Source organism: Halichoerus grypus, chromosome 5 (assembly GCF_964656455.1).
Source record: "Halichoerus grypus chromosome 5, mHalGry1.hap1.1, whole genome shotgun sequence".
Lineage (NCBI taxonomy): Eukaryota > Metazoa > Chordata > Mammalia > Carnivora > Phocidae > Halichoerus > Halichoerus grypus.
In genome coordinates, this window is record NC_135716.1 from 3,781,187 (window position 1) to 3,803,126 (window position 21,940).

The window sequence follows — 21,940 nt, forward strand, 5'->3', positions numbered from 1 at the left end:
CAGACTATTTCTTCTTTGTTATGTAGTACTTGATTGTTATGTATCCCCATGAATTTTTTGCTGCCTTCCTAGGTGATTTCTACTACATCACTCCCTGGACTTTTAGTTTACCTTAAAAAAAACAAAGTCCGTGTGACATTTGTGTTACTTCACAGGTTTGGGCATTTCAAGGCCATTATTCAGAATGTTTGTTTTCTTGAATATGTTCTTGAGCCCTTTTTAAGTGAGGAAGTGTAGACGTCCTCTTGGATCAGGTGTGGCTTTATATCACATTTAGGCACAGTGAAGGCATTCCTGGTGGTACAGAAGTTGAAGGGAACCTGTAAGCTTCTAGGTGTGAAAGACCTTGAAGAAGAGGTGTGGGAAGTGAGCTTTTAAAATGACTCAAAAGCTTGAACAGACATTTCTCCAAAAACAATAATAAAGGGCCAGTAAGCACATGAAAAGATGCTCAGTATCACTAGTCATTAGGAAAATGCAAATCAAAACCAAAAAGAGATACCACTTCACACCTGTTAGGAGGGCTATTATAAAAAACAAACAAACCTATGAAACAGAAAATAACAGATGTTGACAAGGATGTGGAGAAATTGGAACCCGTAGGCACTGTCATTGGGAACATAAGATGATCTAGCAACCATGGAAAATGGCATGGTAATCCCTAAAACAAATATATAAAGAAATGAATACCCTAAGGACTGAAAGCACCATCTCAGGACCGCTATGTGTCTACCCATGCTCATGGCAGTGTTATTCACAATAGCTGAAAGGTCGAAGAAACCCAAGTGTCCCTCCACAGATAGATAAAATGTGGCCTGTGCGTGCAGTGGAGTGTTTAGCTCCAGCTTTAAAATGGACGTTCTGACACCTGTTCCACCATGTACGGCCCTTGAAGACGTGAAGCTGAGTAAAATAAACCAGTCCCCAAAGGACAAAAGCTAGGGCTCTTTTTACAGGAGGTTCTGAGAGTCCTCTAATTCATAGAGACAGAAAGAGCACGGTGGTATCCAGGCCTGGGGGAGGGCAGGAGGGGGTTAGTGTTTAATGGGGACAGAGTTTCAGTTTGGGAAAATGAAAAAGCTCTGCCTACGGGTGGAGGGTGGTGATGATTGCACAACTCTGCGGATGTATGTCATGCCACACAACAGTACATTTAAAAATGGTCGAAATGGCAAATTTTATTTTATATATCTTACCGTGATAAAAAATGGGGGGGTAGAAACAGCACTGAAATCCATTTCCGGTTTCTTCCCATTTTAAGTCATGTTTTCTCCAGGTATCAGATGGCGAGGTCAGAGGGAGAAAGGAATTCTTTTCAATGAGCGTCTACTTGCTCTGCTGCTGCATTTTCTCAGCGAATCTGCGCTGAGCTAGGTGTTCATTCTTGTCCCCGTGTCACAGTGGAGAAGCGGGCTGAGAGTGGACGGAAGGCATGCCCAGGACCTCGGGGAGCCAGCGGGCTGCACTGAGCCTGGCCTCTGCACCCGCTCCCCGCCTGCTGCCCCGTCCTGCTCCGCACGTCTCGAGTCTCTCGGGAAAGTCACTGTCCTCCTCGGGGTGCCCTGTCTCTGAAGACGTGCGCATAGAGGGTGTGTTCTTCATTTTAAAAAAGTCTGTAGCTGTGGCCGCCTTTCCCCTGGAAGGGAGAAACAGGTCAGTGAAAGCACGGAGCGGAGGCCAAACACTGTGCCTTGCCAGGAAGGTTTATCGAAATAATTGGCTCTTGAACATGGGGAGGAAGGCAGGTGGCTCCTGCTGTGCTCACTTTGCTCTTACCAGGCGACGGGACACTTAGGCCCCACCTGGAGCGCACAGCTTTGAGCCCCAGTTGGCCGTGGCCTGTGCCACCCATTTCTCTGGTTTCTCTGAGCTCCGTGAGCTCTGACTTCCACGAGCGTCGCCCGCGGTCAACTGATGGCCAGACGTGGGTACTTTCCCACACCCCTTTTTCCAAGGCTTGGCTGCAGCAGGGGGCGTTCTGGCCCGTCTTCCCGAAGGTCTGCCTTCCTTGGATTTCCATGACACTGGCCTCTTGTCCCTTGTTGCTGGTGCTTTTGGTGTCCTCTCCGTGACACCACACACTCATCCACGGTCACGAAGATCTACTTCTGTTTTCTTCTTACAGTTTATCAGTAAGCTTTTTACATAAAGAACCATATGGTAAATATTTCAGTTTTGCCGGCCACAAGTGGTCAGCGTTGTATGCTCTTTGTTTTCCATTGTTGTTGTTTTACAACCTTTTAAAACTGTAAAAACTGCTCTCGGGGCATGTGAAACCAGCTGCAGGCCACACTTGGCTCACGGGCCATAGTTTGCTGATGCCTGTGTTAGGACTTCACGTGGAAGGTTGAGTCACTCTAGTGAGGGGTTGAGCTGGGTTTGAGATTTCTTGTTGCTATGGTTACTTGGGTGCCCCACAGGCTCCAGATTCCTCTGGTGTTGTCTTGTATGGGCGGGGGAGGGGGAGGGAACTGGGGTGCCAAGCGTTCCTCCCAGAATGGTCATCCTCCATCCTCAGCCCTCCCTGCATGCCAGCAACATGGGTGGGGTCTTTCCACATCTTTGTTCCTTCCCCACTGGTGCTGGTGGCAGGAGCAGACGGGACTTCTCTGCTGTCCTTGTCCCACGCTGTGCACCTGGGTCTTCTGTGTTGGGCTCCCTTGGCCTCCCTGCTCCTCCCTCACCTAGCAGCCCATTTCTGCCTAGTATCTGGTGGGCGTTGTGGATGAGTGGGTTTCCAGCCCGGCTCGGTGGTGGGGGACCTCTAACCGCACTGGTACGGGATTCTGGCTCGGGACCAGCTTCTGCCCTCCCCTCCCCCCCCCCCCCACGGGAATGGATATTTGTCCCTGCCTTTGTGCCCTTGTCATTGGGTGCCCCTCCTCCAGCAGCTTAGGGTTTTGCTTCAGAGGAGAAGGAGGGGTCTGGATGGGGGGATGAGAGGGGAGGGTGGGGTTGAGGCTGGGGTTTTGGTTTCATACCCTTCCTTCAGTGGTTGCTGACCCCCTTCCTCCGTGCCTGTGCTACCGCGGAATGCCCCCTCTGCTGTCCTGCACCCTGGCCAGTCCTTTGTGTGTATCCCCAGGGAGGTCCATGGTGAAGAGTGGGTGGGGCCTGCCTTCTTGTCTGGGTTCCCAGGGGGTCTTCCCTGTTATTAGAGCCCTTCCTCAGCCTTTAGCAATTCATTGACCTTGAGCTAATGCCTTTCTGCTGGCCTGTGTGGTGGCTGGCTCTACATTTGCTGACAGGTGTTACCTTCTAGAAGGGCCTTGTACCTCCTTGGCCTTCTGGCCCCACAGTTGCCCTGTGACCTCATCTCTTGATGAGTTTGTAGCTCGTCAGCTTTACTGACCTCCGGCCTGGGAGCCATATGCTACCTCCGAGAGAAGGGTCATCCCCTCCCCACCCCCTCATCTCTGTGTTTAAGTGATGCTGATGGAAATGTGTTTTTCTCTCTAAAATGCTCTATAAGCCACAGAAGGATTTTGGAGCCTTTTTCCATTTGCATGTCTGGGCTGGGAATTGTAAGTGCAGACGCAGAGGGCATCATAGGAAAGATGGTGCAGGTGCCAGCTATTGGAGTTGCCCAGTTGGGGTTCTCTTCAGCCTTACCTAGGTGAGGCCTGCCTTCTGGAAGAATGCTGATCAACTTCAGGATTGTTAACTTACCGTTTTTTCATCATTTTAGACCCTGGAAGCTATCCTGAACTTCAAATACTCTGGAGGTCCGGGCCACGTTGAAGGGTACTATAGGAACCTCTCCCTGGGGCTGCACGTGGAAGCCGAGCCATCTGTATTCTTCACCCGAGTCAGTACTCTGCCGGCAACCAGGTAAACAGATCTCTGCTCTGTCATGGCCTTTTTCTAGAGTCCCACAGCACTGCGTTTGGAATTCTGACCTCCGTGTTCCTCTTTGTCCCACCTCTAGTCAAATCCAAACCACTGTGCCAAGTTGCTTAGCTTCCCTGGGACTTAGGTTCTGCATCAGAAAAACAGGCATTATACAGAAATGCTTTTTTCAGTTAGTTGTGAGTGGATGGGCTTTACACCTTCTCAGGTGGCATAACAGTGATGTTAACGTTGCAACATGCTTGTTTGTGGTCATCATTGTATAGGACACATTTTCCATGCATTGCCCTGAGCCTGGTCCTGGCTTCAGTCTGGTTCAGCTCTCCTGTTGGTAGGGGGTTCGGCCGCTAGCCCCATGTCTGGGCACTCCTGGGGGAGTCCTACGTCTTTTTCTGTGTCACTGCTGGCATCCCAGTAAAACTGTGTGCCCCTCCAGGCTGTCCAGCATCTAGGCACCTCTGTTCGTGGAGCTCCCAGCCGTCTGGAGCACTGGCCTGTTTCTGCCCAGAGAGCCCTTCTTGGACAGAAATTTTCCTCCTAGTTACTTCTCCAGGTCTTGTCTTCCATCAGGGGGAGAGAAGTCAGACATTGTGTCTACCTCAAACCCAGAAGTGGCCAGAGGTCCTGGAGGTATTCTTCTCTAAGGCGGGAGAATGACCATTTCCCATCTGAAACTTTGACCTAGGGTGAGCTGGGAGTGGTGGGGTCTGAACGTGGTGGGTGGTGTTCCTGCCCACTGGAGACCCTCTGCCACTCAGACCCCTGCCCCAGCGGCCAGCAGCCTGCGGAAAACAGGTGCTGATTAGCACTGAGTACTTGACTGTCTTCATGTCCCGTTGTGCCTTACCTATGGGTGCAGGATGCAGTGGGATAGTGATGTTTATTCTTAGTAGAGTTAAGTGGCAGTGGTGACGAGCACCTCTGTGGCCTTGAACTGGGGGAAGAGCAGCACGTGCAGCATCCCCTTCCTCTCCACAAATCCACAAAGGATTCTGTACTCCACGGTGTAAAATAGACGGTTGGTGCTGCCCATGTTAATGTTGATATAAAACTCCCTTTAAAGTGATACAGCCCCAAATAATAAGTGTAGTTTTAGTTTATAGGAAAGACTATTTTTCTTCCCAGCCGTCGGAGAATGGCTTCACAAGAATTAATGGCTTAGCTTGGGCTTTTTAGCATCACATTTCATCATCTGTCACTTTTTCAGTCCACGGAGTAATAGTCTTTCTTGCCAAGGCTCGCCTCTGTTTTGAGTTTGTTGTATAAACCATCAAAGCGCTTGGCCCTGGGGGAGCCGTGGCCAGGACTGCTGCCAGACGCTGTTCGCTGTTCCCGTGTTTCAGGCCCTTCCTGTGCATTCGGGCTGCTCCATGATGTACCTGCCGTGTTTCCTTCTCATCCCTGCATCGCCTGCTGCCACTGCTCATATAAATAGTTCTTGGAAGCAGCACAGGTTGTCACTGAGTTGCGTTTGTTCCCCGCTTTTGATAGCCGGTTTGCACGTCACGACCCCTGCTGCTCTAAATGACAATTTAAGATGAGAAAAATGCTACCATGTGGAATGGAGCAAACACACACTTGGAAGAGTCGGTGGTTAGCGCAAGTGCTGCTTGGCTCCCGAATTCCCCACCCATTGACCCTGCTCTCTTTTCTGTTGGCTTGCATGGTCTTCTTCCTGCTCTTGGATGGAGATTGGATTTCTTCTAATCCTCCCTTTCCACCCCTGCTAAGCCTAATCCTCCCCAGATCCTGTGGATTGAGCCTCTGAAATGTCTCCTGATCACCCTCTACATTCCACTGCACATCTTGGTTCCTTTTCCTTGGGACTCTAGGAGTAGTTGCCTTTGTGGTCCCCCTACCTCCAGGTTTGCTCCTGCATTATCCTGTAAATACAGATGTTCCCACGTCACTGTCTGGCTTAAAGACTTTCCCAGTACTTAGGAGATAAAGTTCGAGGTCCCTACTGTGATATTCAGGGTACTTAAAGATTTGACCTAGACCTTTCTCTTGAGCCCCCAGTTCCATTTGCCCCCCAGTTCTCCACACATCAAGTGGAGATTCTCACTGGGTATGTCAAGACAGTTTCCTGCAATGTGCCTTTGCATACATCTTTTTCTAAAACTCTTCTTAAACTGTCATTCATTTACTTAACCTTTTGGAAAATGTTTGTTGGCATTGATGATCTATGTCACCATTTTTGTAAAATTTTCCTGAATATGACTATATGGAGTGGGTTGGTCCTTCTTTGGGTTTTTATACTTCTAATAAAGTACTTACCAGACTGTAAACCTTTAAACCAGCACCTTCAATGTTTTATTTATTCTTAAAATCAATACCTCCAATGTTTCACATGTTATATAAAGGACTCAGTGGGGTAAGAGATGGATAGAGCATAGTCCTTGTGTTTTATCAGCCTGATAAAAGCTCATCAGGCAGGAATAATACCAAATGGAAACATGGGTCTATATTAAGGAATGTTGAATCCCAAAAATAGAAATAGCAAGTGAATAAATATCAGAGATTCTTCCCCTTGCTTAATTTCTTTAAAAGACTATTGACTATTTAAAGAAAAAATAAGAGCATTTAATTTTGTAGTGCATATCCTATATAGAAGTGAAATACACAATAGGAAATAGCACACAATAGGAAATAGTTCATTTTTGCTTTTGTTTCACTAGCTTTTGGAGATGTACCTTGATTAATATCAAACAAAGAGAAATGGAAGGGAAATGGAGTAGAGGAGAAATGGTAGTTCTTACATGTTATGTGTTACCACATTCTAGCTTCAACCATATCATAAGTTAAAGATAGCCAGAAGAGCAAAAGTGGGTTACTAAAAAATACTTAAACTGAAAAGCGGGGAACAGGTAGCAAGAAAGGAGTAAAGAACTAGGAACATACAATCAAATAGGAAACAGATAGCAACGTGGTAGACTTAAATCCAGTGTACCAAGAATTACATTAAATGTAAATGGACTAAAGACTGTATTTAAAAGTGGAAGTTGTCAGACTGTAAAAAAAAAAAACTAGAGTCAATTAACATGTTCACTACCAGAAACAGTTATGTACAGTTGAAAAGCACAAAGATGGGGGGAAATATATGCCATTCAAACAGTAATCATAAGAAAGTTGGTGTGGGTATATTAATATCAAACAAAGAGACTTTGAGGAGAAAAAGAGATGGGATAATTTATATTGATAGAATGGTCAAATCATCAAGAATACATAGGAAGCCTAAACTCAAATGTACCTAAAAACATAACTTCAAAATAAAACTGCTCCCAAGGAGCAAAACAACTTAATACCCATTTGTATTTTGGTTTTAGAGTAGAGTAGGCTCTGTTTATGCCAGTAACAGTTATCTTTTGATGTCTTTATGGCTTCCTTTTGCACCAGAATCAGCCTGAATCTCCACCCAGGCTCCGTGTACGGTGGGCCACCCAGCGGCCTGTGCTGCAGGGGCCTGGTAGCCATGACACACAGATGCCAGTCCGTCGCCAGCAAGCTGTGCGGACGCAGACTAAATCACATACCCTCTCTGGACCTCATTTATAATGCAAATGTGTTGAAATAAGCCATCTCTGGGGATGCTTGACTCTAAAATGACATGACGCTAACAGAAAAATCTTCATCTCTGAGCAAGATGAAAAATAATGAATTCACAATACACTGTGTCACATCAAATTCAATAAAGTGCAAAAACTGAGTGCCCAAATTAAATGCATGATAATTCTGCTATATTCCAGGCCATGCAATTTATATGGGTCTCTAAGGAAAATAGAGCTTAAATAATTTTTTTAAGTCATGCCTTTTACACAAGAGACACCTGAATAAATGTAGTCTTGGTATTTTACATCTTCAGATGTAAAAAAAAAGAGGGTTCCCCTTTCTCCACAACCTCTCCAACATTTGTTGTTTCTTTCCCTGTCCATTTTTGCCATTCTAACTGGTGTAAGGTGGTATCTCAATGTGGTTTTGATTTGGATTTCCCTGATGGCTAATGATGATGAACATTTTTTCATGTGTCTGTTAGCCATTTGTATGTGTTCTTCAGAGAAGTGTCTTTTCATATCTTCTGCCCACTTTTTGACTTGATTATTTGTTTTTTGGGTGTTGAGTTTGAGAAGTTCTTTATAGATCTTGGATACCAGCCCTTTATGTGTAGTGTCATTTGCAAATATCTTCTCCCATTCTATGGGTTGCCTCTTTGTTTTGTTGACTGTTTCCTTTGCTGTGCAGAAGCTTTTTATCTTGATGAAGTCCCAAAAGTTCATTTTTGCTTTTGTTTCACTAGCTTTTGGAGATGTATCTTGAAAGAAGTTGCTGTGGCCGATGTCAAAGAGGTTACTGCCTATGTTCTCTTCTAGGATTTTGATGGATTTGTCTCACATTGAGGTCTTTCATCCATTTTGAGTTTATCTTTGTGTATGGTGTTAGAGAATGGTCGAGTTTCATTCTCCTGCATGTGGCTGTCCAATTTTCCCAGCACCATTTATTGAAGAGACTTCTTTTTTCCATTGCATGTTTTTTCCTGCTTTGTCAAAGATTATTTGACCATAGAGTTGAGGGTCCATATCTGGGCTCTCTATTCTGTTCCATTGATCTATGTGTCTGTTTTTGTGCCAGTACCATGCTGTCTTGGTGATCACAGCTTTGTAATATAGCTTGAAATTTTCAATCTAGGATGGGTTTATCAGGATGTAACCCCCGTCGTAACTAAAAGAAGATCTGAAGATGTAAAATACCAAGACTACATTTATTCAGGTGTCTCTTGTGTAAAAGGCATGACTTAAAAAAATTATTTAAGCTCTATTTTCCTTAGAGACCCATATAAATTGCATGGCCTGGAATATAGCAGAATTATCATGCATTTATTTTGGGCACTCAGTTTTTGCACTTTATTGAATTTGATGTGACACAGTGTATTGTGAATTCATTATTTTTCATCTTGCTCAGAGATGAAGATTTTTCTGTTAGCGTCATGTCATTTTAGAGTCAAGCATCCCCAGAGATGGCTTATTTCAACACATTTGCATTATAAATGAGGTCCAGAGAGGGTATGTGATTTAGTCTGCATCCGCACAGCTTGCTGGCGACGGACTGGCATCTGTGTGTCATGGCTACCAGGCCCCTGCAGCACAGGCCGCTGGGTGGCCCACCGTACACGGAGCCTGGGTGGAGATTCAGGCTGATTCTGGTGCAAAAGGAAGCCATAAAGACATCAAAAGATAACTGTTACTGGCATAAACAGAGCCTACTCTACTCTAAAACCAAAATACAAGTGGGTATTAAGTTGTTTTGCTCCTTGGGATTGTTTGTGTATCTGCTTCTGTCATGAATATTGATAATTTATGCAGTTCTTCTCACTGGTAATTTTCAAATGTTAGTGTTTCGGGAGAGAAAGGGGGAAGGGAAATCCTATTTATTCAGGGCCTACTGTATTCTAGGGAGTGTCCTGGGTCTGTTGGGCTCAGTGTCCCATTAAACTCCAGAGAACCCTTTGAAGTGGGCATTGCTCTTTGGAGACGTGGCCGTAGACTGAGCCGCACATCCATGAGTGGAGGCGATATGGTGTGCATTACGGTCTTCTTGGCACAAAAGCCCATGCTTTCTGTCAGCTGTCCTCTGAACTGGGAGTGCGCAGTCCTTCATTCGGCCCCTTACCCCCCCACCCCCCTGTCTTTGGAGGCAGCCAGCTCTCCCAGGTCCGCCTTCCTGCCCCTGACTGGAGCTCTCCCCGTGGCCCTGCTCGCCTCACTGGGCTGAGGGTAGAAGCATGTTATGACAGGAGGCAGGTGCGTTCTTGACACCAAAGCACAGTGTAGATGGGGGTGGAATTTCATGGCTCTTCTCCCCGCTTCTCCCTCACGGGTGTACATAGGTCTCAGCTGACTTTTATTTAGGAGATCAATTACTTTGAGATTCACAAAGCTGGCTGGTATGTTGTCAGGGACCAGATTGAAATGGATTGGGCCATGCCGCCCCTGTCTCAGTGCCCAGCCTTCTCGCCTGAGGAGCAATTTCTTTCTAGCCTGTTAAAATAAATGATCCAATCTCATACATTGCTGCTCGGAGCTATGTGAAAAATACTCTCCTCTGAGCAGGGCGTAGGGTGTAATCATTATTACATTATTAATAGAAATCATACCACTTGACACATCGCAGCACTTATCCCTGACCATTTAGAAAAATTCCATTTCCCCCCATGGGGTAAGACAGCTCAACTCTGTGGGGAACATGTGCTCACAGACCCATAATAAAAGCAATCTTAATGTTGGGTTTTATCATGGTAGATCTTTTTCAAGTTGCTACATTTATTTATTTATTTATTTATTTATTTATTTTTTTTTTTTTTTTTTTTTAAAGATTTTATTTATTTATTTGAGAGAGAGAATGAGAGAGAGAGAGCATGAGAGGGGGAGGGCCAGAGGGAGAAGTAGACTCCCCGCTGAGCAGGGAACCCGATGTGGGACTCGATCCCGGGACTCCAGGATCATGACCTGAGCCGAAGGCAGTCGCTTAACCAACTGAGCCACCCAGGCGCCCCGCTACATTTATTTATTAAGTTGGTCTTAAGTTAACAAGAATTTAGAATTTTAACAAGCACCAGGATTCAGAAGGAAATGTACCTGTATCTGATTTCAAATTTTGATTCTACTGCTTATTTGCACTGTGGTCTTGAGCAAATCATTTCTATTGCTTTAGCTTGAGACAGAGATAACATTGATCTTGCAGAGTTGTGGTAAGGTTTTAAAAATGTCTCTCAAGTACTAAGGTAGTGCTGACAGGAGGTAGATCATTGCAAAGGGTTGGTTGGCATTTTCTTGCTTGTGTGTGCACGTGCATGTTCCAACTGTGTGCCAGATTGTAGGGATGAAGGGATGAGTCGGTCACCTGAACACGTAACGACCTTGCTGCAGCAGGCCCTACCGGCTTCCTTGGGATGTCCCTCCCCTCAACATATGTGAGCGGTCTGTCTGCCTGTTCCCACCTTACCGCCAGGTCCCTGAAGGCGAGCGCTTCTGGGCTCACCGCTGTCTCGGTAGCACCTAGCCAATAAAATAAGCAGTCAGTACTCAATGGAATTGTTAAATAAATATCACACTGGGGATGTGAACAGTGCGTGGTGTGAACTTTGAGGATGGTTACAGGAGGTACGACAGGAGTTTTTTGGGGGACGTGGGGACAGGACAGTTCTGTCATCCCCTGTGATGGGAAGCAATGGCCAGAGGGGGGCACACCCAGAGGCACGGTGGGGCGCTGGTGTGGATCTCAGCGGCTGCTGATGGGGTGTGTCTTAGCCTGGCTTGGCCCCGCCTGCCCAGCAAGCCCCAGAGAGCAGCTTCATCTTCCGCACATGAGTCTTTATGACCAGTTACACCTAGGGAGCAAAAGACTCTTTCCTCCTCCTCTTCTGAGATGACACAAGATGAAATGATGTTTGGAATTCTGTTGGTCTGATTCGGACCCCATGTCAGTGTTTTTTCAATTTATTTTGAAATAGTTATAGATTCACAGGAAGTTGCAAAAAATGTACAGGGTGATCCCGTGCAGCCCACATCCCATCTTCCCCAGTAGGATATAAAATAGGTCTGCAGTTGGGAAATGTAGAAAATAAATATTGAAAAGAATTACTTTAAGTGCCAAATTAAGACTCCTTTGTAATATTTAATGAACTTGGCAATTTTTTTTCAACTTACAGGTTATAGCAAGGTATTTAATGTCAACGAGATGTAGTAGGCCATGAGAGGACTGGTTCCCAAATAAAGGCCTTCTAGAGAGTGTGCGTCCTGCTCACTCTGGTGTCCGTGCCCAGGAGAGCCCTGCTCCGTCTGCAGCAGGGGTGGCCCTCCTCCCTCCGGGGGGCTCGTATCGTTCAGACACTGCTCTTGGTGGTTGCTTCCCATCTCAGATCCTCCAGGAGGATGGTCAAGCCCAGGGTGGGGGACTCGCCTTGTTGCCTCGTGAGAGACGCAGAGGGTGGTCCAGCCAGTGAACCCATGTGTGCGGGCCATGAGACAGGGCAGCCCGCCACTGCCTCTGCGCCACCTCCCTGGGAGTCCCCAAGGCCGGGCTGTGCGGAGTGCTGTGCGGAGTGCTGTGCGGAGTGCCCGGGGGCCGTGAGGAGGGCTGCCTTGCTTCTTGAAGAACCTGTCTGGCCGGTGTTGCCCACCACACACAGCCCCCGTGCCTCCAGGTGCCGTGGCCGTCAGTAGTTAGCACGTCAGGGTAGAGGGAGCTTCATCCACCCCTCCCCCCAACAGCTGTTGGCTTGCGTCCTCTGAAATGATGAGCACACCTTCCATCGTCTTTCCAGCTACTAACAGACTACAGACCTATAGAGGCCAGGAGGTGGGACCGAGCCTGTCGTGGGCCAGAGCAGCTGGACATAATAACATCGAGACTGACGCTGACTCCGTAGTTCATGCTGTCTGGTTCCGGGTGCACCACCTCCCAGGGACTTCCTCCCAGTTTTCTGTTTCTGCTCACAGGTGTATCTTGAGTGGACTTTTATGTCTTACTGATACGTAAACTATTATTAAAATCAATAGTTTTAAGTGATCCATATTTTATCATAGATGACTATATCATTAAATGTTGCATATTGTTGTTCATTTTATAACACTATACTTATACTAAAGACAGTTAAAGTTTTTCTATTTAACAGATAATATACACTAATATATTTTAAAAGTGTCATTTACAAACTTCAGTTAATAGTGCCTATGTCACGGGGCGCCTGGGTGGCTCAGTCGGTTGAGCATCTGCCTTCGGCTCCGGTCGTGATCTTGGGGTCCTGAGATGGAGCTTGGTGTCGGGCTCCCTGCTCCGCGGGGAGTCTGCTTCTCCCTCTCTCTCTCCCCCTGCTCATGTGCTCTCTCTCAAATAAATAAAAAAAATCTTTTAAAAAAAGTGCTTACGTCATGTTTGATTTAGGGATTGAACATATGAGTAAAGGTAGATGCTATAAAAGCACAGTTGGCCAAAGTTTCTTTGCAACCTTATGTTTAGAATTCTTGCATTTTGCATTTTTAAAGTTTTCCTGGTTTGTTTAATCATTGTAAAGTGAATCTCAAATGGTGACGCATGAAGTGATTTCAGGTAGTTATTTGCAAGTACTTTTCTATAAGCAATCCTGTTTGAATTCAGCTTGTCATCATTCCCAGAAAATGAAAAGCCACATTGGACGTGCTCATCATTATGCGTTATCTTTGTGAGGCACAGGTGTCTTGACGTGCCCAGCTCACATACCTGGTGACAGTCACCCGAGGCTGTCTCACACTCTTCTCGCTCCTGTCTCTTACCCGTGGGGTCTTATGAGTACAGATTAGGCGATGGAACGGACACTGAGTGGTGGGGTCTTCACAGCCGCTGTGGTGCGGTGCTGGTCTGTTGGAAGATGAAACGGTGCTGTGACCGAGCCATGAGCATGTTTCTTGGAGCGCTCAGCCTCTCAAATGGTTGCTTTCTATTTAAGCATCTTTATTGAAACATCCTTTACATACCATACAGTCCCCCCATTTAAACTGTAATTTAGTGTTTTTAGTAGATTCAGAGTTGTTTAGTCATCACCACAGTCTAAATTTAGAACTTCCCATCCTCCCAAAAGAAGCCCTGTACCCATTACCAGTGACTCCTATCCCCCATCCCAGACAACTGCAAATCTCTTCTCTGTCTCTGCAGATTTGTCTGGTCTAAATGGTTTATAGAACTGGAATTACACAGTATGTGACTGTCTTCTTTCTCTTAGCATAATGTTTTCAAGGTTCGCCCATAGTGAAGTATCATCATGCTTTTCGTTTTTAGAGCTGAATAATATTCCATTATGTGGATATCCTCCATTTTGTTGGTCCATTCATTAGTTGATGGACATTTGGGTTGATTCCATTTTGGGGCCATTAGGAATAATACTGTTTTGAATATTTATGTACAAGTTTTTGTGTGGACATTGTTTTTATTTCTCCTGGGTATACCTAGGAGTGGAATTATTGGATCATACAGTAACTCTATATTTAATCATTTAGGGAACTGCCAGACTGTTATGCAAAGTGGCTGCATCATTTTGCATTTGTATTTGAGGGTTCCAGTTTCTGCACAGTCTTGGTGACATTTATTATTCTGTGTCTTTGTAATTATGACCATCCCAAATTGCTTCTCTTATAGGGAAGTTTTTAAAACAGTATTTAAGAACTTACTAACTGAAAAGTTAGAAACAGAGATACTTCATGCCATACTCAAACTGGGGACTTTTTTTTTTTTTTTTTTTCTGAAAAGACAGATTGAGAAAATAAGGCTTGTAGAATTTTGATAAAAGACCACATGAATTTGGCCACCAGTGTATGTGGCCATCCCTGCATGTTTTGGTTTTGGGTTTGCTCACTTGACTGCATTCCTTGGGATGACTGAGCATTAACGTTTGGAGCCTGGGCAGCCCCAGAGATATTGCCCAGATTCTGAAGGATTGAGGAGAGCAAGAGCCCCACTTACTTTCTGGTGGAGGCATGACGGTTTTTAGATAGACTCAGACCTTGGCTTGGGAATTTCTCATGCTCACTTTGAGCTGAGTCAATATTGAATAATTAGGCGGGATTGCTCTGTTGGCAGGGTTGTGTGCTTTCCCTTTGCTGTGCCTCTGACAGCTACCGAGCTGATAAAAGCACCACCTCTCATGTCTGTGTAGTACTCTGCTTGAGTTTTTTCCTCCTTGTAGTTTAACAAGGCACTTTCACCTATTTTTCCATTAGAGCCTCCTCATAATTTTATGATAAAGGCATTCTTGTCCCCCTTGGGGAAACTGAGGCTCAGAAATTAAATGACTTGCTTAAGACGTTACAGCCATCAAGCTACGAAACTTGTATTCACAACAGATTTTATGCACTAAGGCTCATCAGACTCATCATGATGTTAAGTTTTTAATTGCATCAATTAAAAAAATGTAAATTGACATACAATAAAATTGACTTTCTGGTGTACAGTTTTATGAGTTCTAAGTCATTTGCAGGTTTATGTATTTACCACAATCAGGATAAAAAACAGTTCTATCACCCCCCCAAAAATTTGTTCCTCGTACTACCCCTTATAATCTTACCCTGCCCCACTCCTGAACAGGTGACCACTGATCTGTTCTCCATCTCGGTCTTGACTTTCCCAGAATGTTATATAAATGGAATCATGCTATATATAAACTTTTGAAAGTGAGGTTTTTCACTGACCTCATTGATTTTGAGGTCTATCCCGTATTGTTGAATATATCAATAGTTTGATTTTTTTTTTTATTGCTGAGGAGATTTCCACTGTATAGGTATACCCTAGTTTGTGAATTCTCTCACTAGCTGAAGGACATTTTGGATTGCTCCTAGCTTTTTGTGATTATGAATAGAGCTGCTATAAATACCTTTGTATAGTGCTTTTGTGAACATAGTTTTCATTAGGAATTTTTTTTCATGGCCTAGAATAGGGTCTATCTCCTGGTGAATGTTGCTGAATGCTTGAGAAGTATGTGTGTTCTGTTGCTGTTGGATGGAATGTTCTGTCAGTGTCAGTCAGATCCAGGTGGTTGATGGGGTTGTTTCTTCTATACCCTTGCTGCTTTGTGTCTACTTGCTGTGTCAAATTGCTAAGAGAGGAGTGAAGTCTTCAACTCTGTGATTGTGTGCATTTCTCCTTTCAGTTCTCTCAGTTTTTTCTTCATGTATTTTTGAAGCTTCTGTAGCTAGGTGGATTTATGTTAAGAATTACTATGTATTCTTGGTGAATTAATGCTTTTATCATTATATGACTTACCTCTTTATCTCTGCTTATTTTCCCTGCTCTGAAAGTATACCCTGAAGTATCTAATACTAATATAATACTCCAGGGTTTTGTTTTGTTTTTATAATTAGTTTGTTTGGCATATTTTTTCCATTCTTGTACTTTTAGCCTATCTATATCATTATATTTAAAGTGGATTTATTCTAGGTAACATATGGTTCAATCTTGTTTTCTTAGTCTTTTCTGACAGTCTCTATTAATTATAATGTTTAGGCCATTTATATTTAATGTAATTCTTGATATGTTTGGATTTAGGTTTACCTATATTTTCTTCTAAAGGATTTAGACATTTAGTTATATGCTCTATTTGAAATTTATTTTGTTTAACATTTAGTTATTCAATCTATTTGAAATTTATTTTTGTTTTGGTGTGAGGTAGGGATATCATTTCTCTGTGTGTCTGCCTAATCATATGTACCAGCACTATTTATTGAATCTTCTCATTAACCAGTACTGCTACTTCAGTCGTATATCTAGTTGCCTTATATTCATGGATCTGTTTTAGGCTGTTTTTTCCCATGTATTTATGCATCCTTGCCCCGAGCAGTGCCTTCATTACTACAGCTTTATAACAGCTCTTGACATCTGGTTGGCCAAGTCCTTTTCAAACATCTTCCTGACCATTGTTCTGTATGTTCTTGGCCCTTTGGTCTTACATATAAATTTTAGAATCAGTGTGTCAACTTTTTGACTGAAACTGTTGGGATTTTGTATTGAGTTTCATTGAATTTATAGACATTTCAAAAGAGGTGACTTATTTAAACATATTGTCTTCCCATCCTTGAGCATAATACATTTCTGTGTTTATTCATTGTCTTTCATACCATTACCAAAAACTTTAAAACTATTCTCCATAAACATTCTGCAAACATTTTTAAAAAGATTTATTCCTAAATGCATTCTTATTATAAATATATTTTCTTGAAAAAGTCTTTTATAACTGCTTTTAGTTGATATATAAGAATGTTATTGGCTGGGGGCGCCTGGGTGGCTCAGTTGTTAAGCACCTGCCTTCAGCTCAGGTCATGATCCCAGGGTCCTGGGATCGAGCCCCATATCGGGCTCCCTGCTCGGCGGGAAGCCTGCTTCTCCCTCTCCCACTCCCCCTGCTTGCGTTCCCTCTCTCGCTGTCTCTCTCTCTCTCTCTCTGTCAAATAAATAAATAAAATCTTTAAAAAAAAAATGTTATTGGCTGTATGGATGTTTCTTTACCTGCTATTTAACAACCTTTAGAATGTATTTTGCCTCACTTTACAAAGTGACTAAACATTTTATTTTGTAAACTCACCTCATCTTTCCCAGGCTTCTCTCGTCACAAGAGTGTGATTTCCATGAAAGTGACGATCCATTTTTCTTGTTCGCCTCCACATTCCCAGAGCCTGGCATGGTCCCTGGCACATAGCAGTGCTCAGGAGGTGTTGTGTTTGTTAGAGGAACTAACACAGCTCCCAGTTCTCAACAGAGGAGGCAGTGCACACGTACTCGATGGAGGTGGGTTCACAGGCACCGCTCTCTTTGCCTGGACATCATCGTCCCCTTCCCAGGCAGGTGGGCCTGTCCTTCTAAGACTTGCTCCAATCTAGTTCTTCCAGGAAGCTTTCCTGGGTTTCCCTATACTTCAGAAGGATGGAACCAGAAAAAAAACAAAACAAAACAAAGTAAGCTAGAATTAAAAGTAACGGTAAGCTCAGATGGAGTATAAAACTTAAGAAGATCATCCAAAGTGATGCAGAAAGATACAGAGAGTAAAAGACATTATGGTGGGTACAAAATGCTCCTTTTGGAGTTTAGGAAAGGGAATTAATTTATGAGCGATGGATAGAAAGCAGAGATCTGCCAGTACATCGTGATGCCAACAATTAGGAGGAACAGAAACACTGGATCAGGAGGCCCCCACACTCAGTGAGTCAGAAGAAATAGAGGACAAAAAAGTGTGATGTTCTGTTGCTCATTCCTGTGCAGTTTTCTAGCTGTTACATTCTGTGAGTGAAAACAACATATATTTGAGTCTTTTCTTCCCTGCTTTTAAAAATCACTTCAGTTTTCCTCCTCTGATAAATGTTTTACGAATTCCCATTCCTGATGAAAGATTTTGCTGTGATTAAAGATTTCATGAAGTTATGACAAAGGCAGAATAGATCTTCATTCTTGAAAGCTCATTTTTCTGTGAGCCGAGTGAAGAGGCCTCTTGTACGCAGCTGTCAGAGCTAATGAATATTTTCCAAGTGCTGAACCTCTGGGGGAAACACTCCCACCCAAAGAACCTAGAATCAACCAGCGTGAGCCTGCTTTTCTGAGGACGTGTGATGCAACACCTCACAGCAGTGAGCAGCAGAAACGAGAGAGCTGCTGCCCTACCTTCCTCCCCTGCACGTGGGTTATGTGTTCACATCTTGAACAGTCGGCGTTTACAGATGCCCTGTGGCCTCTGATGGTGATGATGGGCGTGTGCTCGTGTGTGCGTGTGCTCTGCCAGGGCACTGCCCGCTTCTCCACCTCAGTTCCCTTCCCTGGAAAGAGCAGACCACAAGGTTCGGAACGTTTGTTTCCATCTACATGAAAAGCACAGGATTTTGAGTTCTGAGTCTGCGGTGTCGGTCACCTTACTGGTGCTGTGGCCATGTGCTGAGCATCACTTTCCTTACCTGTGCGCGGGTCTGGGGAGGAAGCCTCGAGGGCGTCGAGATGAAATGAAGAGCCGGCAACCCCAGCACACGGGGCCATTTGCCCTCCTCCCTCCCTTTGCTCCGACAAAGCCTTGAGAAGTAAATTTGAGAATTGAGATGCCCTCGGGAGGGTCATGTTCTGAAGACACAGTAAGCTGGAGGAGACCCAGTGCACAGATCCTTTTCTGAGTCTTTCTTTTCCCTGTGAGGAAGTACTCGCCCTGCTCCAGAATGGCCTCTGCGTCCGTTGCTGACTTCTGTGTCTGCTCTGGTCATGGGTAGGGCTGTCCCATCCGGATCAGCACACACTTACTGATTGCTTGCCTTGTGCCCGCTGGGGTACGTGATATTTAAGACACTGGCTGAGCTTTAGGCAACCTTCCAACTGTAACGGGAGTCTATCAAATGGGGACTAGCACGGACGATGCGTGTGTGGTTGGGGTTTGTTCTGCACGTGTAGTTGATGAGTCCGGAGGGCCAGGGACTCTGAGGGGCCACTTCAGCTACCGAAGACGTCATGGCGTCCCAGACCCCTCCTGGCCCTACTCAGAACCATAGCCTCCGTGCCTCCAGATGGGTGCTGAGCTGCTCGGCATCCTGTTCGTCTCAGGGCAGGGTGGGCAGGGAGGGAATAAGGAGCCTGAGGGGTGAACGCCTTCTTCTCTCGGGGACAGGTCTTCTTGGGATAAAAAGCCTCCAGAAGCCTATCCTTATTGGCTGGAACTTTGTTTTGGGGACCTCCCTGTGGCAGGGGGCACTGGGAGCTTGAGTATGTTAGTGTTTACCTTCTGGACCAGAGATGTGTGATGGAGTGGAGGTTTCAGGAGGGTGGGAGTGAGTAAACCTGCAGTATCTTCACAGCTCTTCAGAGAAGGAGGGTGTAGTCTGTGTAGGGCTCACAGCAGGTGCGCACACATACCTGGGATACGGTTCTCCACGTGCCAGCGCCCAGCGCCTTGCTCCATACCTGCAGAAGGCAGCAGGCACCTGCTGCTGGGGTCATGACTCGGACGCACTGTTTGTTGATCGGCACCGTGTGCCACGTGCTTTCCGCCCGGTGGTCTTACTTCCGGGTCAGGTTTCTAGTCCTCACATACACGAGGCTTGGAGAACTGCCAATACATGGTGTACTGCCAGTACATCGTGATGCCAACGATTGGTTACCTTCCCAGGGCCACTTGGTTTGTCAGGGGCACGCCGGGCTGGACGCATGTGTCCCCAGGACCAGGGAGGATCTGCTGCCCAAACCCATTTTGCAGAGTTCAGTTAGCTCCGAGTGAGCGTGTGTGATCCTTGTGTCTGGGGCACGTGCCCTTGTGATAAATTGCACCTCTGCCGTCCTCAAGCAGTGGGAGGTCTTTTGGGAAGAGAAGACGTCCAGTTGCTCTTGCTAGGCTTCCAGAAGGCCCTCAGCTCTCTCTTGTCCTCTCTGCAGCAGCCGGCAGTGTCACCTGCTCCTGGACGTCTTCAACTCCACGGAGCACGAGCTGGCCGTCCGCGCCCGCGGCAACGAGGAGCTCACCCTGCACGCCGGCGAGTACCAGCGGTGAGTGTCCCCACCTCCCGCCTGGGGGGCGCTGCGATAAGCCTCCCTCCGAGACCCCGGAGGGAAGGCAGGCTTGGCTCCCCTCACAGGAACCCCGGTCATGATTCAGGTTCCGTGAAAGATTCTGAAGTGGCTTCAACTTGGAGGCAGGTGTGAAGTCAGGGTGAAGCCGAGCGGCAACCGTCTAAGGAAGCGGGGCGCTGGCCTCCAGGCCCCCCCTCTCAGGACCCCGAGGCACCTGGGCAACACTTCCCTTTTCAGTTCTTAAAGCTGTTACCTGGGAAGTGTTGGCCTTGATTGTGGAACCTCTGTCAATATCAGTAGGAAGTCCCTCGAAGGAATTCCACAAACAGGCAGGCACGGCTCAGACCTCTGGGAGGGGGCAGCACCACCCAAGCCCATTCCCCAGAGGGCAGAAGGGTGGCTCTACCAGGCCCTGGCACAGAGTCAGCCGTGGGCCGGGCCTCGCAGGAGCTGAGTTGGAAGTGAGGGCTGACCAGGAGTGAGGCCAGGCCACGTGGGCGTGTCCCGAGGCGGGGAGAGTTCCCTGACTTGGGGAAGAAGCTCTTCTGGTCGGGGGACCCCTTCCCCGGGCACACCCTGTCTGCCTGGTCTCTCCCCAGATCCACCGCTGTGTCTCCAAGCCCAGCTTGGATGTTGGGGGCATGCCTGTAGAGACGGAATTATCGCTGGGATAAGATGGAGGTGGAATACAATTTTTATTTTTAATTGCAAAATACTTCCCACGTGGAGAAAACACTTTAGAAACCAGGCACACGCATCCCAGACGTAAGCCCTTTGTTTGCGTTTATTTGCCCCGGATCTCTCTGTGTCTCTTCCTGTCTGTCTTTCTCCCTCCTTCTCTTCTCTGTATTGTCTGTGTCTTTCTCTTATTTTAAGGAAATAAAATGTTAAAAAATAGCTAACATTAACAGAGTCAGTGGGGGAAATGTATATTCACTCCACACTCACCAGAATGATTGAAGTAAGAGACCCTCCAGTTTCGAGTGTGGGTGTGAAGGTCCAGTAGCCGGAATTCACGCGCCTCGGCGGGAATGTGAACGCGTGCGGCCGCTTTGAAGAGGGTCTGCAGTTTCTTACAAAACTAAACATACACCTACTTGGTGCCCAGCAGTTCCAACTCCGGTAATTTATTCAGAAAAAGTTTAAGTGTTTGTTCACAAGAAGACCTACACAAGAATGCTCATAGCCAAAAAATAGAGCCCAGATGTCCATTACGGGAGAGCGGATAAACACAGGGTGGCATTTTTCCTGCAAATGTAACGATGCTCAGCACCCAAACCTAGCGCATTCCTAATACATCAGTAGGGTGACTTCCAGGAACGGAACCCTGAGTGAAGGGAGCCTCCTTGGGAAAAGCAGGTACCGTGGGACTCCATTCACCTGAAGTCCCAGAGGAGCAAACTAGTCTACTGTGGAAGAAGCAGAGCGTTGCTTGCCTCTGGAGAGCTTGGGGTGGGGTTTGAACAGACAGTGGCGTGGGGGTTTTCCAGGTGAGGTCTTGGGGTATAACCTGATATGTGCGTGTGGGCTGCACGTGTGTTTGCATTTGCTAAAATTCAGCACATGTGCACTTGATCTGTGCATTTTGTTGTAAGTCGGTTTTACATGCAAAGGAAAACTGCACAAGTGTCGAGCTCTAAGTGCAGCTGCGGCACTGGAGGCTTCGGGAGGACTGCATGCTCTCGGCAGTGGTCTCTGGAATGCTGAAAACTAAGATGAGTGACGGACGAGGCTGGAAAGCGGAGAGACTGATGATGAGGCACGTAGAGTATAGTGTTAATGGTGCGGACTCTCGCAAGGGGCATAGCGGGTGTTCACGGAAGAATTCTTTCAATATTGTCTTTGACATTTTTCGTAAGAAAGCGTTGGGAAAAAACGATGTTGGAAAAAATAAGTGGAAGAATAGCTCAGCCCTCTTTGCTGTCTCCCCATCTTCCTCCCGCTCTCCTCCCTCCTCGGGGGGATTGCGGTCCTGGAGGCGATGGAATCATTCATACCATGTTTTGCTACTTTCATTGTATTTATATCTACAACCAAACATTAT

At 45.9% G+C, this 21,940-nt stretch overlaps 1 protein-coding gene across 10 annotated transcripts in view; it reads left to right on the forward strand.

Moving 5' to 3' along the window:
- The window catches only part of TRAPPC9 (trafficking protein particle complex subunit 9), a 582,880-nt gene that overhangs the window by 371,756 nt on the left and 189,184 nt on the right, over positions 1-21,940 (forward strand). For 7 of the 10 annotated variants that reach the window (XM_078071955.1, XM_078071953.1, XM_078071962.1 and 4 more), the window contains 2 exons: positions 3,689-3,831; positions 19,762-19,872. In XM_078071955.1, the coding sequence (XP_077928081.1) occupies positions 3,689-3,831; positions 19,762-19,872 (254 nt within the window). The remainder of the gene's footprint in view (positions 1-3,688; positions 3,832-19,761; positions 19,873-21,940) is intronic. The other 3 variants (XM_078071961.1, XM_078071963.1, XM_078071956.1) reach the window with 2 other exon arrangements.